General features: G+C 46.9%; 1 protein-coding gene across 1 annotated transcript in view; it reads left to right on the forward strand.

Annotated features, from left to right (window-relative positions):
- ROR1 (receptor tyrosine kinase like orphan receptor 1) overlaps window positions 1–17,112 on the forward strand; it is a 201,209-nt gene that overhangs the window by 101,001 nt on the left and 83,096 nt on the right. Inside the window, exon 2 of the mRNA XM_083157682.1 lies at window positions 15,872–15,943. Within this exon, the coding sequence (XP_083013808.1) occupies window positions 15,872–15,943 (72 nt within the window). The remainder of the gene's footprint in view (window positions 1–15,871; window positions 15,944–17,112) is intronic.

Here is a 17,112-nt window from a genome sequence, read left to right on the forward strand (position 1 = left end):
TGTATACCAACCGCCGCCGGCAGTGCTGCCCCCCTCCCTCAGCACGCCGTGATCCCCTGTGATTTCCTGCACGGCTGCGAATGTAGGATTTGCATAATCATGTATTCTTAACCGGGGAGAAATCATTTGCTGGTCAGCGACCAGTGTCTGGGGGACTCCCAAGGCTTCAAATCCGCAGTCTTGCGAGTCAACCAGAATAAGGGCCAAGGTTTGTGTGCTTCCTGCTCCATCCGCATACCGAATGTTACACAACAAAGGAAGAGCGAGTGCTGGGCAGACAGCATACGTATTTCACTTTAACTATTTCACTGAAGTCCATACGTATTTCACTTTAACCACCATTCATTCACGGGGGTTAAACCAAAAGTCATGCATTTACAATGTGGTTAGAGCAGGACCGCAGCATTTCTGAATTCTCTGGTTTCACACATGAAGGAAAACTTCCAGTGTTATATAGAGGGTCCCGGAATATTTTTTCTAAAACTATTCCTGTCATTTTGGAAAACGGAATTACGCATTCAAATCTTGCCTCAAATAAGTAAATGCCATGGATTATAATTATTACTATCATTATTATTATTATCATCATTATTATTACACAAGTAGAAACAAAAACATATCTACTGTGTTTCCCCGATTATAAGACACTTTTCTTATTTTATTTATTTTTTCGGTCCAAAAAACACCATAGGGCTTATTTTCGGGGGTAGGGATTATTTTAGTCCCTCAGTCCTGCTTTTATCCACATCATGCCCCTCAATCACCTTCTACTTTAAGCACAACTGCCGCTTTCCTTTCCATCTGCGTTTTTCAGCCTTTCCGCCTCTTAGTCACTCCGCTCCTGCCTGTGAACAGACGCCGCTCAGTCCTTGAGGTGCGCAGTGACGTCACATGCGCAAAGGGGGTGGAGCTGGAAGTTTAGCACAGGGACTGGGCAAAATGGGGATTTAGCTAGGACTTATTTTCAGGGTAAGGCTTATTTTGGACCGTTGTCCAGAAATAAGGGTAGGGCTTATTATCGGGGTAGGGCTATTTATCGGGGAAACAGGGTATATAATAAAATTGACAGCTGATAAAAATGAGGTCATCTCATTGGGATGTAATGGCAGATGGCAATCCCCTCCCCCTCCCCCTCCATGAGAGAATGGGGGGTGGTGATAGTTAGAGACATGGGACAGAGGAAGGAGAGGCACGGAGACACTGTTGGGGTAGGCAAGAGAGAAAACAAGGGGAGAGGTGGGGAGTGTCAGAGGGAGAAAGAGATTGTGAAATGGGGGTAAAGAGAACCAGGGTGTAGACAAAATATCAACTCCAAGCGTTATGCTGCGCATACACTTGTGCAATCGGATTCGATGCCACATCAAGTGTGATTTCCATCGAACCCGATTGCATCTTGTGGTGCTAAAGTGTCCCCTTTACAGCACCCGATGTCGCATGCCATCTTGAGATGGCACATCGGGTGCTGGAAGAGGGCGGGCAGAGGGCGGCGTTGTGCAGCGCAAGAACTAGCGTTAGTGGGCGGCAGAGGTTAGCGGTGGCGGCATAAGTGTTTAAACACTGGGCAGCCCTCTGATTGGCTGATCAGCCGATCAGCCAATCAGAGGGCTGTCCAGTGTTTTAAACACTTCTGCCGCCCAGGGCCGGCGCCACCACTAGGCAAATCTAGGCATTTGCCTAGGGCGCCAGCCAATGGAGGGCGGTATTTTGCCCCCCCTTGCCGCCCGGGTACATGTCCTGCGGCGTATATGTGCGTAAAAGCTGGCGGCGTGGGGGGGTCCCTGCAGTCAATAAGAAATAACGAGCGCTATCCGCCGGGCTAAGCGCTTCTGTTTTGGAAACACTGGCCACACGCTGATTGGCTGAGATTCAGCCAATCAGCGTGCACCGTGCGGCCAGTGTTTCCAAAACAGAAGCGCTTCCGCATAGCCCGGCGGATAGCGCTCGTTATTTCTTATTGGCTGCAGGGACCCCCCGCTGCCGCCGCCGCCAGCTTTACAGCGCCGCAGGACAGGTACCCGGGCGGCAGACACCGGGGCGCCCCCACCCCGACTTGCCTGGGGCACTCTGGTGCCTTGCACCGGCCCTGCTGCCGCCACCGCTGATTGACCCCCACCGCCCGCTAGCGCTACAGCTACAACGCCGTCCTCTGTCCGCCGTCTCCCACGCCGTCAACGGCCCCTCCGGCCCCCTCTCCCCATCCCCACACCGCTCCGCCCCCCACCAGCAGATTGCATCTGAGCATCGCATGTGGTTAAAAACCACACACTATTGCTCCTGCAATTGGATAAGTATTATGTGCAGCACAGAAGACCTCGAGACTCGACATTCGACATTTGGTCTACAGCATTATGGTCAACAGTCATTAGGTCGACATGGAAATAGATCGACATGGGTCTAGGTTGACATGAGAAAAGGTCAACATGGTTTTAGGCCGATAGGTCATTAGTTCGACAGTTCCTTAGTTCGACATGTCATTAGTTCGACATTGTCTAGGTCGACAGTCAAAAGGTCGACATCTGGATTTCCACTGTTTTTTTTTTTTACCTGAATATCAACACAGTCGACATGGACACAGTTTAAAGTGCACCGCATCCCCTCGCAATGCGTCGGGCACACTATTTTCTTCTCCCGTCACTCCCTAGTGGATGGTTGGGCATGAAATACCGCCTGTTGGCACATTTTGGCTCAAGAAAACAGTGAAAAACTCCATGTCGACCTTTTAACTGTCGACCTAGACAATGTCGAACTAATGACCTGTCGAACTAACGACCTATCGAACTAATGACCTTTTTGACCTAGAACCATGTCGACATTGTCCCATGTCGACCTAATGGTGTCGACCCAATGATTGTCGACCATAATGCTGTAGACCAAATGACCACATCCCATTTTAACTTAACAACAGGAAACGGAAGTGAGCGGTACGTCGTATAGTATAATAGATCAGCTTTAAGTGACACTCCGTCACCAAAAATACCCAGAATAAATCCCGTAATAAGTAAGTCTGTAATATTGGCAGATGCGCTGCATTCACTGAATGTATTGTTTTTAGATTACAGGCAAATAATAAGTGGTGCGTTCATTGATTATAATCATGTTTAGCAAGTCCAATGTTTGTTTAGTTTGTTAAACAACTCTTGCTCAGCTAATGTAGTTTGTGTAACGGTGGTTTTCAACTTTTTTTTTTTGGCCGGGAACCCAAATTATGTCTGGGAATCAGCTTCAGGACAATTTCGGAATTAATAACATATTTCCTTTTAATTACTGCTGGCTTTGAGTTAAGCATTTGCCTTATAATATTGCAATTGTTGGAAATTAGGGACTTGTACTTATCTTTGATCATTATATTTATTAGTTTGCAGTACACAAATGTTTTACACAAATTGGGGATGATGGGCGCACATCTGGAGCAGTGCGCGCGCAGGTTCATAGGGCAATGGCATTATTACTTCTGGCTCCCCCGCTTGGCCAACAAGCCCATAGTCTTGCATATTTAATATGCAGGTAGATTTCGATCATTATGGCGGAAATACAGCGCTGGCTGTTTCTCAGGACCTGCTATGGGAAAACTCCTTAGGGGAAATGGGATGTTGCTATTGGACAACCAATCAGAACTATCTGTTATCTTCTAGAAAGTGCTAATTAAATAAGTAGATTCCCATGTGAAATAGAACTCCCGTCTTAGGTCGACATGTGAAAGGCTGACCGTGTATAAATTTGACAGGAACAAAAAGTGGACAGTTTCAAATGGTTGACATGACAGTGGGCGACACACGTTTTTTTCTGTACGTTGACCTTTTCAGGTGTCTACATTTCACGTCGGCCTACTAACCCTGTTGACTTGTGGACTCTATTGACCCGTTCCGTGTTGAGGTTGTGGAATAGCCAATGTCTAGGTCGACGGTTATCATGTTGACAACAGAAGGTCGACATGTCAGCACAAAAAAAGGATGACATGAGTTTTTCATGGTTTTTTTTATGTCATGTTGACAACTGAGTACGTGGACCCTCAATTCTACCCTCTGCGCTCGGCACTCTTTACCGTTCCCACTCAGACTCCACATGGATGGTAAAGCATAAAAAAGTCTAAAATAATGAAAGAAAAAAATTTGAAAAACACGTCAACTTTTTCATTGCCTCATCGACACAGCGATTGCGTAAACCGTTTGACAATATCTTATGTATGTCAAAGTTTTGGTGGCGACCTATTGGCTTTTTTGGTGTTTTGTTGTTTCTGTGCAGGGTAAATACTGACTGCTTTTTTTTTACACTGCAATATAGATATCAGTTTGAAGTACAAACCCCACCCAAATCTAACACTCTCTGCACATGTTACATCAGCCCCACCTGCAGTGCAGCATGGTTTTGTCCATTAGAGAATGATTGTGCCTTTCCGAGTGAATCAGAATAACCCCCATTGTCTGTCAGCCATCCGGATGCCCCATGTCGACCACATGAGGTCAACATAATAATGTTTTACCCAATGATCCACATCCGGCCTTCAAAGGTCCTTTTTGTTATAGGCACAGTGAACCCGTGAGCACACACTCCAGTGAGCGGGTGCATGAAGATAAATAATCCAAAAACATAATCATTTGAGAAATGGAAAGTTTTTAACTGCGAGGCAGAAATTCTCGCATTTAGCCACCGATAGCCGGAACATTGCTAATCCGATGTGTAGCATGGGCAATTAAGGTTACATTCAGGGCTGGATCAAGGGTTCCATCTGCCCTAGGCCAATACAGAAGTCTCGACCCCCCCCCTCCATTAATTAATGACCATTTTTCTTACCTACATACTTGTTGACAGGAGTAACGTGAACATTGCCAGAGTTTACTTGCTTGTTGCCTGGAATTACATGCTCATTGCCAGGGGGTTACTGCTCAGAGTGCACCAGCGCGCCTGGTATCCGCACTTCTGGGTAGCGCTAGGCAGGCTGCCTTCTCCTGACAGACGCTAGAAGTCTAGTAGGACCACTACCGTCTGTCTTCGATAAGGCGGCGGCCATTTTTGAGAGGCCGTTTTTTCTTCTATAAGGTGGCGGACATTTTTGAGAGCCCGTTTTTTCTTCTATAAGGTGGCGGCCATTTTTGAGAGGCCGTTATTTCTTCTATAAGGTGGCGGACATTTGTGAGAGGCCGTTTTTTCTTCTATAAGGCGGCGGCCATTTTTGATAGGCCGTTTTTGTAGATATCCTTCATCTGCATGGAATCTGCAGAGATTCAGCTCCCCCTGGCGTGGCTTCCATCAATAGGTACAGCCGCAGTGTCTATTGTGCCGGCACGGCGCCCCACCCAGGACACAGCGCTCCAGGCTGCAGCCAGATCAGCCTATTGGTTAATCAGGCCCTGCTTACAGTTCATCCTATAATCGCCGCTGTAGTTGCATCCATCAGTATCCTCTGCCGATTATATCAGACAGGGCTGCAGGGAGCCCAGGACTTAGCATTGCGCCGGCGCGGCCTGGGAGATGAAGTGCTCATTCCTCCCAGACGCCCCCCCACAGACCAGACACCCTGACACTTGTGTAAACATTTCCCTGCTCTCTCCAGATGGTCTTCTGTCCTGCTGCCCCTCGTACTCCGGACAATATGGTCCTTGTATGGCAATCTTGTGTCACGTCAGTAGATAATAAGCCTCCTGCCATCACTCAGGAAATGTGCTGAGTAGATGATGTGTGCGACAGGCAATAAGTGCACTTAAGTCTGACAGCGAATGTCAAATATTTATTGTGAACACAATTAGGAAAGTTAGATCCGAAAGTGCGCCGAGCATTATCGGGAGGCAGGTGCGGGCCGGGCGTGATTGCAGAGCGCAGGGTCGTCGCAGCCCACGTCTGTGTGTAACATAGAGGATGACAGCGGCTATCAGACGCAGACAACGCATTGAGACCAAACCATAGGACACTTATTGCCTACTATAAAAACCCCATCAATATGACGGCTTCCATGTACTTTGGAGCTGTGACAGTTTTTATGGAAGAAAGTCATTGGACACCACATGTCAAAGGAAACCATGCGTTTATTTACAATCAATAGGGGGTAGGTCCACCTTTTGCAGAAATAACAGCAGCTACTCGTCGTGGTAAACTTTCCACAAGTTCGTGTAGTGCACATAGTGGGATATTGTGCCATTACTCCTGCAGTACAGTCACCAACTGTGGTAGTGTAGAAGGGCGAGGCGATCGCAACCGCAACCTGCGCTCAAGTCCGTTCCACAGATGTTCTATGGGGTTCAAATCAGGGCTTTGCGCAGGCCACGCTAGTCGGGTGACGTGATTTTCATCATACCACTCCATTGTAGCCCTCGAAACATGACACGTCACATTGTCGTCCTGGAACACACAATCGTCGTTCCCATAGAAACGCCACAACGTAGGTGACATGGAGTTACCCAGAATATCTCGGTAGGTCGCCGATGTCATGTTCCCATGCACCTGTACGAGTGGGCCCACGCCATGCCAGCAGAAACAACCCCAGAACATGATGCCTCCACCTCCAAATGTTACTGTTGGCACTACACATTCGGGTAACAGGCGTTCTCCAGGCAATCGCCACACCCACACTCTCCCATCTGATGGAAACAATGTGAAGCGTGATTCATCGCTCCATAGGACTTGTTTCCATTGCTCCACCATCCAGTTTTTCCGCTCCATACTCCAATAAAGTCTCTGTTATTTATTGGTCTTTGTAATCAGAGGCTTGTGAGCCGCAGCTCGACCATCATAACCGAGTGCGTTTCCTGTCCGTCATTTTATCAGCAAATGATCTGCTACGACGCTTGCTCCCATATTTATACATGTAGGGAGAGTCCATATTCACTTTGTTAAACCAGGGTGTCCAATGACTTTCTTCCACATAGGGCAGTATTCAATGAGAAAAATTCTCTGTGTTTTATGGAGAATTTTTGCTTTTTTCGCCCTGGACGGAGCATTTTGCTCTCCAAAAGTGAACCACCCTATTCAATGTGAAATATTCGCCGTCTTTCTAAGTGATTTTCGCCGTCTCTCTCCGTGTAGAAATTCTCCATCTTTTGATGGAGAGCTGGAATGTAAACTTTTAATCTAAAAGGTTTTTTTTTTTAATTTTGGTGTCAAAAAAATCAGTTTTTTTTTTTCTGTGAAGGGGCATGTTATTTTTATTCATGTGCTTATAGCACATGAATATATATTTAATTAAAAAAAAATATTTTTTTTTTTTTTTTTTTTTTTTTTACACAGTGCAGCCAGCAGGGGGCCGGAGCGCTCGAGCCGCTCATTACATATTCATATATTCACTGCACCCGATGCACGTTCGGGTGCAGTGAATACTGGGTCCCCCGCTGGCTATAGCAGGGTTGCCGACCCTCCCGGAATTTCCGTGAGTCTCCCGAATATCGGGTACCCCCTCCCGGCCCCCGGAAGGGTGGGCAACCCTCCCGGATTCAGAGGGGACCCCTGGCGACCCCCGGATCGCGGCATTAAAATGCCGCAATCCTCGGGTCTCAGAGGAGGGGGCGGAGCTAAAACGGCACAATCACGTCATTTTAGCCCCACCCCCTCCACGGAGATATGTGAATTTGAGGCTTTAACAGCATGGGGGCGGGGCTTAGTGATGTCACATGTAAGCCCCGCCCCCTGATCGGCTTCTGAAACTCTCCTCTCCGGGCTTCTCCCGGAGAGGAGAATCTTAAAGTCGGCAACCCTGGGCTATAGGGGGGGACAGCCTGTGCTGCCTGGGTCCCGGGGGGGCCCCCTACCCTCCACATATGTTCTGGGGCATCCAGGGAGACTTTAATCTCCCTGGATGCCACCGTCCCACGGCTCCCTGTCAGCTCCCTGCCGCGGACGCTCGTCCGCTGCAGGGGTTAAGACCCGCCGCGAGTGGCGGCGAGTCTTAAATACGTTGAATAGTGGGAGCAGGAGGCTCCGGAACACGGCGAGTGCATGGCGAGAGAAAAAATCTCTCGCCATGCACAGAGAATTTTCTACATTGAATACTGCCCATAGTGTGTGTATATATATATATATGTATGTGTATATATATATATATATATATATATATATATATATATATATATATATATATACACACACACCGGTACACCCTTACAGTGTTTCAGCCCGTGGCTGACTGTACCAGGGCTGAGGCGACGCATTGCGTGCCTGGTGCTGTCATAATACAAGGTGCGTGGGTGGGGTAGCTGCAGGAAGAGGGAGGGTTGTGTTAGTCTACAGCAGGGCTGGGCAACACCGGCCCTCCAGATGTTAATGAACTACACATCCCAGGATGCTTTGCATTAGTTTTGCTATGTGGCCATGCTGAAACTGATGCAAGGCATGCTGGGATGTGTAGTTCATCAACATCTGGAGGGCCGGTGTTGCCCAGCCCTGTTCTACAGGAAGGGTTAATGATCGGTTTTAGGGATAGTGGAGAAACACTTGCTGTATTGCAGAGGGATCGGTGGCTTGACCCATATGCGGCAGTCACACGATGCCTTGGGTCCCATAATCTCCAGGGGAAGCTAATACCCCTTTCACATTGCTATGCCGGTTTGGACCCAGGGTTTCGATCCCCTGCATGGTCCAGCGCTTTCACTTTAAACCGGGGTCACCCATTTATACAAAGGGCGATCCAGTTTTAACAAATTCAGACTTGCCGGGTTGGTCGACCCGGGTTTTTAGGTGTGGTGATTTGCTGCACCTCGACCCGGGTCGACGCGTCAGCAAAGTGGAAATTACATGGGTTATTTTGTCGATGTGAAAGGGGAATAAATAACCGGGGTACCACCTGCGATGATATCTCAGCAGCGTGACAACATTATGACCATGTCAACACGAATATTGACATGACTGTCGGCATATCGTACCGAACGTCTCCTGTCTATTATAGGTTTCCTTTACAGATCCAACAACCAATCACGCCATCTATATAGACTTCCTTTAACATTGTAAATCTCCTTAAATACAGAATAGTCAGCCCCTACGGTGGTATATTTTATAGTATAGATGGGAGCTGTCAGTCCGTAGCCCGGTAAGCCGCTGTCTGAGCGGGTCTCATTGCCCCTAAATTATACTTGATAATGCATTTCTATATCCGCCTGCTCCCCCACATGCAGGAGAGTTCTCCCTCGCCCTCGTAAATAAAGCATTGGAACGTAGGACTGTGGACTTTCCATCCCCGCCAATATATACAGCGATATCTGATACCTGTGTATATAGTTTAAAGATCAGCCTGAGCCATTACTCCTCCTGTAGAGCAAAATGGATGGAACTGCCAATACCGCAAACCTTCATATATTATATCTGCAGTCCCCATAATGAATCCGGGTGATATATCTCGGTGATTGATTAGCTTAGACTTTACTATGTAACTGTCCGCTGTGCCTGTAGCCGGCTCTGTGCGACTCAACGTAAAGTATGAAAAGCAAGAAAAAGAAATAAAAATATCAGGCTGCAAACTTTCAATCGAAAAAACGCAAAATATTATCAATGCGATAAAATATATAAATCGCATTAAAAAAAATGCGCCTGGGGCCAATTCATACCTGTTTGTCCAGGTCCGAATTCGTCCCTGTCCCCAATGGTGGGGTCTGCGAATGTGCAAATTCCCCCATAGTGTGGCCCCTGCCTGCTTAACGCCGGAAAAAGGGTATGGGTCACAGGGTTGACAGTACAAAGGTCGACCACTATAGATCAACGTGCATCAAGGTCAACATGGGGTAAGTTCGACAGGTTAATTAGGTCGCCAGTTATAGGTTGACATGGGGTTTTTATCCAGAATGTCGACACAGTCGACATGGACACTAAAAACGTACCCCGCTGCACTCGCCATGCTTCGGGCTCGGTGCCTCGCTGAACTGGGCACACTGTTATATTCTCCCACCATGGGAAGGAAGGTAGGGCATGAAATACCGCCTGTCGGCTAAAATAAAAAGTGATAAAGCCCATGTCGACCTTTTGACTGTCGACCTAGGCGGAGCTTACCTGCTCGCTAGTTAGCGAATACACGCACCTATTATTATTATGAGGTATATGCGTTACAAGTATTGGGCCCCTACAGTACAATGCTCAGTGTTGATGCGCAGTGAGCTGTAAAGGCCGCGTACAGGACTGGGGATTACATTGGCTGATGTAATACGTCCTCGTTGCCAAGCTGTTTGGAACCCATATTGCTTTCTGCTTGGCACTGTGCCACTTTCATTACTCCAGCTTTACGTCCCATCCCGGGAACTGACACCGAGGTCAGCGGGAACGCTCAGCGCTCCGGCTTCTCGCTCACGCTAAGCGGCGTGGGGACCTGCCGCGGTTACCTGTAAATGCCTGATTCTGAGGGGGAAATTACTAAGATGAGAGTTCTTTTTCTGATGGGATGTTGCAAATCAAATTCTATTATCTTCTAGAAGGGGATAAAAAAATAAGAAGTGGATTCGGATTGGTTGCCTATAGCAACATCCCATTCGTTCTTGAACTCCCATCTTAGTAAATTTACCCCTGAGTTGGTTGCAAGTCCACAGGCTTATGGATCCCACAAGTATTAGCAACCTGCGTGTGCGTGGCAGGAAGCAGTCGCAGGCTCTGCATTATATGTACTCACTGCAGGGGTCAGGAGATTATGGGCAGCACCCAGGGGCCGGTCAGTCTGCAGCACCTGCTTCCACGCAGTGATAGGAGCCAGGCGCTGCGGGTAATTGTACACTGTGCAGCACCTGACTTCTGTCACTGAGGAGGAGTTTGGTGTCACCACTTGGAGGGTGACATCTGGGTGTGGCCGGCACCCCCCAGTGATACCACAGTCACACCACATACCCTGCACCTATTCCCAATACTTAACTTTCCAGAAGCACGATAGATGTTGCACAGTCTGCTGAGGAAACTGCAGGACAGGGTGGGGTGGGGTGGGGGGTTGTGGCGGGGCATACAGAGGTCCCCATCGTAATTGTAATTGTAGGCAAGATGTGGTATGCAACTTATTGCAGCTTAGCATATAGGATCCTTACTGAATCGGTCCCACAGCCTGTAAATGACAGGAGGTGATTGGTTAGTACTTTAGATCTCTTCACTTTATCCCTCTCCAAGGCTTAGTACATCTCCCCTTATACGCATACCTCCCAACTTTCCCAATGTTCGCAGGACTGTCCTGCATACCGTCCAGGGAAGGCAGTGATAAATGGCAGGGATTGGGGGCAGGTGGGAGTGCCCCCCCCCTCCCCTTGGATAGAATCGCCAGCCCCCGCCATCCACCGGAAGGAGGCGCGCATATACGAGACACTCGCGCGCCCCGTTCCGACGGAGCTCTCCAACTTCTCCCTGTCACTCTCCGCCAGTCCCTGCTGCCTCCCCGCACCCCCCACTAACCCTGCCCATCTCCCTGAAGCAGAGACGGGCAGGGATTCTGCTGGCCACCGCCGAGCATGTAAAACGCTTGCGTGTCCCTGCCAGCGGAGGGGATCTGGTGATAGTTGGGGATAAATAAGAGGCGCTCCATCTGTAAGTGTACTGCACACACTCATGGCACATAACTGATTTTTTTAAATATACACTGAGGGAATCCATAAGACCAATGGTGAAACGCGCAGGGTTAGTGCCGGGCTATGCAGTTTCCTTCATAACAGGGAGTTTTTTGTTTCCGAAATGATTTCTAATCGAAGCTCCGCAGAAATGTATTGTCTGTGGACAGGCTGGCCATTAAACTGTGAAACCTTGACCAGACAATACATAAGCAATGCCATGTCTACATGTTATTATGGTGTTACACCCCATGGTGCTAGACCGCGGCCCAGCTCTCTGCATCTCCAGGGTGGTCTTATGTGTTTTCTTTAGGTCTGTTCATAGGATGGATCAAGATAAGAATTCCGTGAAGCCAGCAGGATGATAAGATCAGGATGGGAACATGTCCTTTTGGGAGAATATACAATATGGAATCAGGAAAGAGATGGAAACCTCTGTACATTTGTTTTCTCGGACGAATAAGACGAATGCCTGGTTTATTTTTACAGTGTTTCGGGTTTATTGTGGTTTCACCAAGTTGAAACAATGTATCCGGGATTGGAACTTGCCGCGTTTCGTTGAGAAATTCTTTGGATCAATTTTTTACTTTGGAATTTAACACTGAGGAATAAGATCCATCATGATTTGTCATTAAGCTCATTTGTTGTATGCTAATTTCATTAACCGGATAAAAAAAGGGACATTTTTGTCCAAATTCTCCGGCGCCATAAATATATTTTATAGTGATATACGCCAAATATCTGAAAGCCTTGCTTCTTTTAGGGGGTTATGTACGAATAACATCATAAATATGACTAATTTATAGGTAAAAAATCCCTTGAATTAACAAAACGTTATACTTTATATTTGAGGTAATGAAATTTGCTGGCTGTGTCTGAGCTGTTGTTCTCTGTTACCAGCCATTTCCTGCTGAATATGCTGACTGCAGTGTATGTAATCGCGCTTCTGACATGAAATCTGTGGGGAAAATACCTGACATCTCAATTTTATTGTAATTATTTAAAAGGATACATTACAGCTGCAGGAAACTTGTCAGTGTTGGAACATCTGCAAATAAGATAGTTCGGGTTCTTTTGTCCCGTGGAAACGAAAGAAAGGTTGGCTTTGTGTGTATGCGTGCATTTATTTGTGTCTAGTCTGCACACCTATATCTACGCATGGGTCCTTATATTCCCCTTTATATGAGGTTATTAGGACTCAGGCATATACTGTATTTATTAACCCTTTGAGTGCCAAGTGAATTTTGTCATGCAAACATCTGTATTTATCATAATGACCTGTAATGTTACCTTTATATAGGATATAATCTTTCTTGTACACAACATTTTTTTATTTGAATTTATATAACAAATGTGATCGACGCTGGGATTCTCTTGTGGATATTTTGAACATCTTTCATAGAGATGTTGGCTTCAGCTGTCATTTGGCAGTTCTGGTCACAGGATTGAACGAGTGCAGAAATAGTAGGTGCAAACCAGGATTTAAGACATATAATATTATCGCCCTTTTAAATTCCGCGGAGTTTCGTAAATATAACTACAGTTAGGGTGGCCAATCCCGGGATCGGGATCTGTGGGATGCCAGGATTTGGCCCCTAAATCGCCGGAATTTTAATCTCGGGATTGGAATTTTCAATCCCGGGATTGGAACTTTCAATCCCGGGATTGGAACTTCCAAGCCCCGGGATTGGAACTTCCAAGCCCCGGGATTGGAACTTCCAAGCCCCGGGATTGGAACTTCCAAGCCCCGGGATTGGAACTTCCAAGCCCCGGGATTGGAACTTCCAAGCCCCGGGATTGGAACTTCCAAGCCCCGGGATTGGAACTTCCAAGCCCCGGGATTGGAACTTCCAAGCCCCGGGATTGGAACTTCCAAGCCCCGGGATTGGAACTTCCAAGCCCCTGCATTGGAACTTCCAATCCCATGTTCTCAGACGCTGTCCGGCTTCTCCCGTCCCTGACAGTGCGGCTCTGCGCAGCGTGATGAGGTCAGAGGTCACGCTGAGCAGGCCACACAGCCAGCCTCTTCTGGGCGTGCTGCCCATCCACCATGGCTGCATCGCCCACCCACCTAGCTCCTGGCCACACAGCACATGTAAGTAAATATGAGAGCGGCCGGGGAGTTTTTTTGGGGGGGAATCCCGAATTCCGGGGTTGAAAAAATGCCCTGGGATTGGTATCCCTACCTACAGTCTTATTGAAATCCAATTGGTTGCAAATCACAGCACCCGTGCGCCCCGAACTGACCATTGTTCCTGATCAGCAGCTGCCTGAAATGAAGTAGGGCCATTAAGAGTTTTGCTGTTGAGGCGACATCATAAGTGGCCCTTTTGTGGAAGTGTAGGCGCGATCCAATGAGGACTTTAGTTACAGCGTCCTATGCTCATAGGCCCCCAGAGTGATAAATGTCCATCCACTCCCCTGAAATACTGTAGATGTTGGTCAGTGCAGATGGTAATCATTTTGGACCAATAACCACATGGCCACCATTGTACAGCCTCTAGAATCGTGTTCAGCTGGTCATGTGATATCGGGGTACACACATGATAAGTACGGACACCTCACTGGTCTCTTCTTTCATGGACAATTGGTCCCAGACTGGGAATTATGGGATTATTGGTGGTTATAGGTCCATATATGATAAGATCTGTGGATGGTGATATTGGTCCTAACCAGCGTTGTGCGTATTTGTAGAGGGGTTAAAGACCCAGTCCAGTACGATGACATGATGTTCCCTCTCTACAAAGACACGTTACCACCTCGCTATTTCCTATCTAGCCTCCCACCTGTACAGTTATGTAGGACCGCTGACAATGGTGTTCTGCTGTAATGTCCGCAGCCGCACGTCGTCACCAAACACTGCATCAAAACTGAATCGGTCCCATATGCTTTCAGAATATGACAGTTTTACTCTAAGCTTTACAGATTCTGGGCCAGATGTACTAAGAATGGAAAAGTGACAAAGTGGGGAGAGATAAACTACCAACCATCCAGCTCGTAGCACTCATTTTTCGAACACAGCCTGTAACATGGCAGATAGGAGCTGATTGGGTGGTAGTTTATTACTCTCCACTTTATCACTTTAGCATATCTTCGTCCTACTCAGAACTCCTTTTTTACGGCAAAGCTGTGCGTTCCAGGAAATGGGGTGTGGTTTCGTGGGAGGACACTCCCACAAGTCATGCCATCCGTTTTCTGTATCTGTGGGGCGTGCCCAAGCTCTGCCGGCCCTGGGGCATGCTTGGAGGGATCCGTGATGTAGTATGGTCCATAGGCTTCTAGCAACCAATCAGATTCTGTCTATTATTTTCCATGCAATGGAGAAATGATAGAATCTTTTTGGTTGCTATGGGCAACATCCACACTTTTCACTTAGAAGCTTTAGTGTTTATGGATAGCTGTAGAGTAACCGTGAGCACAGATGATGTTCTCCCGTCAGGCGTTGTTCATTTGGAATCATTATTGATGGAAAGGATATGTTGTATAATTAGATGTGAAGATTTTGCTCACACTTATATATTGCTGGGAATGCTCCCAAATCAGATCATTAAGATGATGTAATAGATAATTAACGAAAGATTATGACTTGAATACTTGGGTGATGACTGCGGCTCCTATCTTGCCGGTAATGTAGGAAGTGAGAGAGTGCTGTGATGTGAAGTCGGCTTACTGGGATTACTGGGAAGCCTGTGGTTTCATGGCCCCAGATGCGCCCTCCAGTGGAGGGGGGGCACAATTATTCCAGACTAGTTTAAAAGCCCATGAAAATTACGGCTTACAGTATGGTGCCCATACACTTATGGGATCGGATGCGACGGGATCACAATGCGATGTCTCATCACCTATTATTCCATTCCTTTAGCCCTATCGCACCAACTCCAAAAACTCTCACCTGTCTGTCCGTTCTTGCCCTTCTATCTCCTACTGGCTCAACATTGACCTCTTCCCAAAGTTGGAAGCTCCCCCAAGCAGTGTAACCTTTATCCTCTGGTGTCTGTCCCTTTTCTAGTGCTGGGACCTTTTTTTTTTTTTTTTTTCCTGTTTTATGACTTGGGTATTGACTCTCAAACCATCATTACAACACCTTATTTAAAAAATAAAATGGTGATGATGATGATAATAGACCAATCTGACCCTCTTGGCTTTTTAACCCCAGACTAGTTTTTAACATGCACAAAATGATAGGAGAACGTTTTATTTAATCTCTAGGTTTGATGACTTTTACTGTGATTATTGCTTTATGCGTCTGTAGTGTTATTAATTCTTCCTAGTCATTAGCATGCGAGTTATTACGCAGAGAGATTTGCGGAGATGTATATTCAGAGTTGGTGCCAGTCTATAAATCAAAACTTTTTTAAATGGGTCTTTTTTTTTGTCCCACACAGGAACAGAACTGACAGTCGCCGCAGATTTACAGCCTACGTCGCCGTGGAGCGCTTCCAGGGACCTCGAAAAAGGTACAGGGAAGCAAACGGCTCATGCCTCTTTGATGTGACATATTTCATTACAATCTGATATTTAAGAGAAATTGCCTTCATCTAGTAATCGCTTTGACATTTAATTGCCGAAATTTTTGAGAAATTTGACGGGAATGTTATTTTTTCGCCTGCCCATAAAATGTTCCACATGGCAAAAATGCTTCAAGATGTCTTTTGGCTTAGAAGGCGTCCTCGTCCGCGGTGCCATCCGCAGCACTGACCCAGCCGCTGCCCAGAGTGAATTTGTGATTGGAGGATGTTGCGATGTAGTTAAAGTAACAGAAAAACCAACATGGAAATAACTTTTTCAATTGTGTTCATTAATAAGTCCTGAGAAGCTCTACTGGATCTTGAAGATGGGATGTTGCCCATAGCAACGAATCAGATTCTAGAAGATAATAGATACAGGTATAATCTGATTGGTTGCTATGGAGAACATCGCATCCCAACTCCCAACTTAGTAAATTTAACCCATAGACTTTCGTCGCGAAACTCCGGCCGCGTATTCAGCTGTCAGTTTCTGGAACTTCCAACTATTATATATGCAAATACAGATAAACAAGCACGACCCCTTATAACACAAACCCCACCCTGATCCTCTGTAACCAGATGGGTTTGCTCATATTCAGGGAAGGCCATTGACACTACCTGGCTAACCTAAGTGGGCTGACACCGCCACTCCTGGGCCTGGGATACTACCTCTACCGAACCACTACAAAGTGGTGGGGAGTTTGACTGGGGCGGTACACCTGTCAAACCATAATGCAGGTGTCCTAAGGCGAGCTCAGCGAGGACAGAAACCTTCCGTGGAGCAGAAGGGCTAGAAGCGCTTGCGCCTAGAAATGGCACCTAGAAGCGCTACAAGGGCACCTAGAAGCTCTAGAAGGCCACCTAGAAACGCTTGCTTCTGGGTATATGTGGTCAGGCTACTGCAACACCTCCTGGAAGATGAAGGCTTATTCTCCAAAGACTACTTACTATGGACAAGTGTGTGCTTGGTAGAAGGCAGAATATCAAGACAGCTGGAGAACTCCTAAGCATATGCCTAGTTTCAGAATACAAGCAGATGCGAGCGTGTGTAACATGTAGCATGTGTACAGTGTATGTTGATTTCTTATAGCAAATGTGATATACTGGTTATATTCAAA

Source organism: Crinia signifera, chromosome 8 (assembly GCF_055691185.1).
Source record: "Crinia signifera chromosome 8, ASM5569118v1, whole genome shotgun sequence".
NCBI classification, from domain to species: Eukaryota; Metazoa; Chordata; class Amphibia; order Anura; family Myobatrachidae; genus Crinia; species Crinia signifera.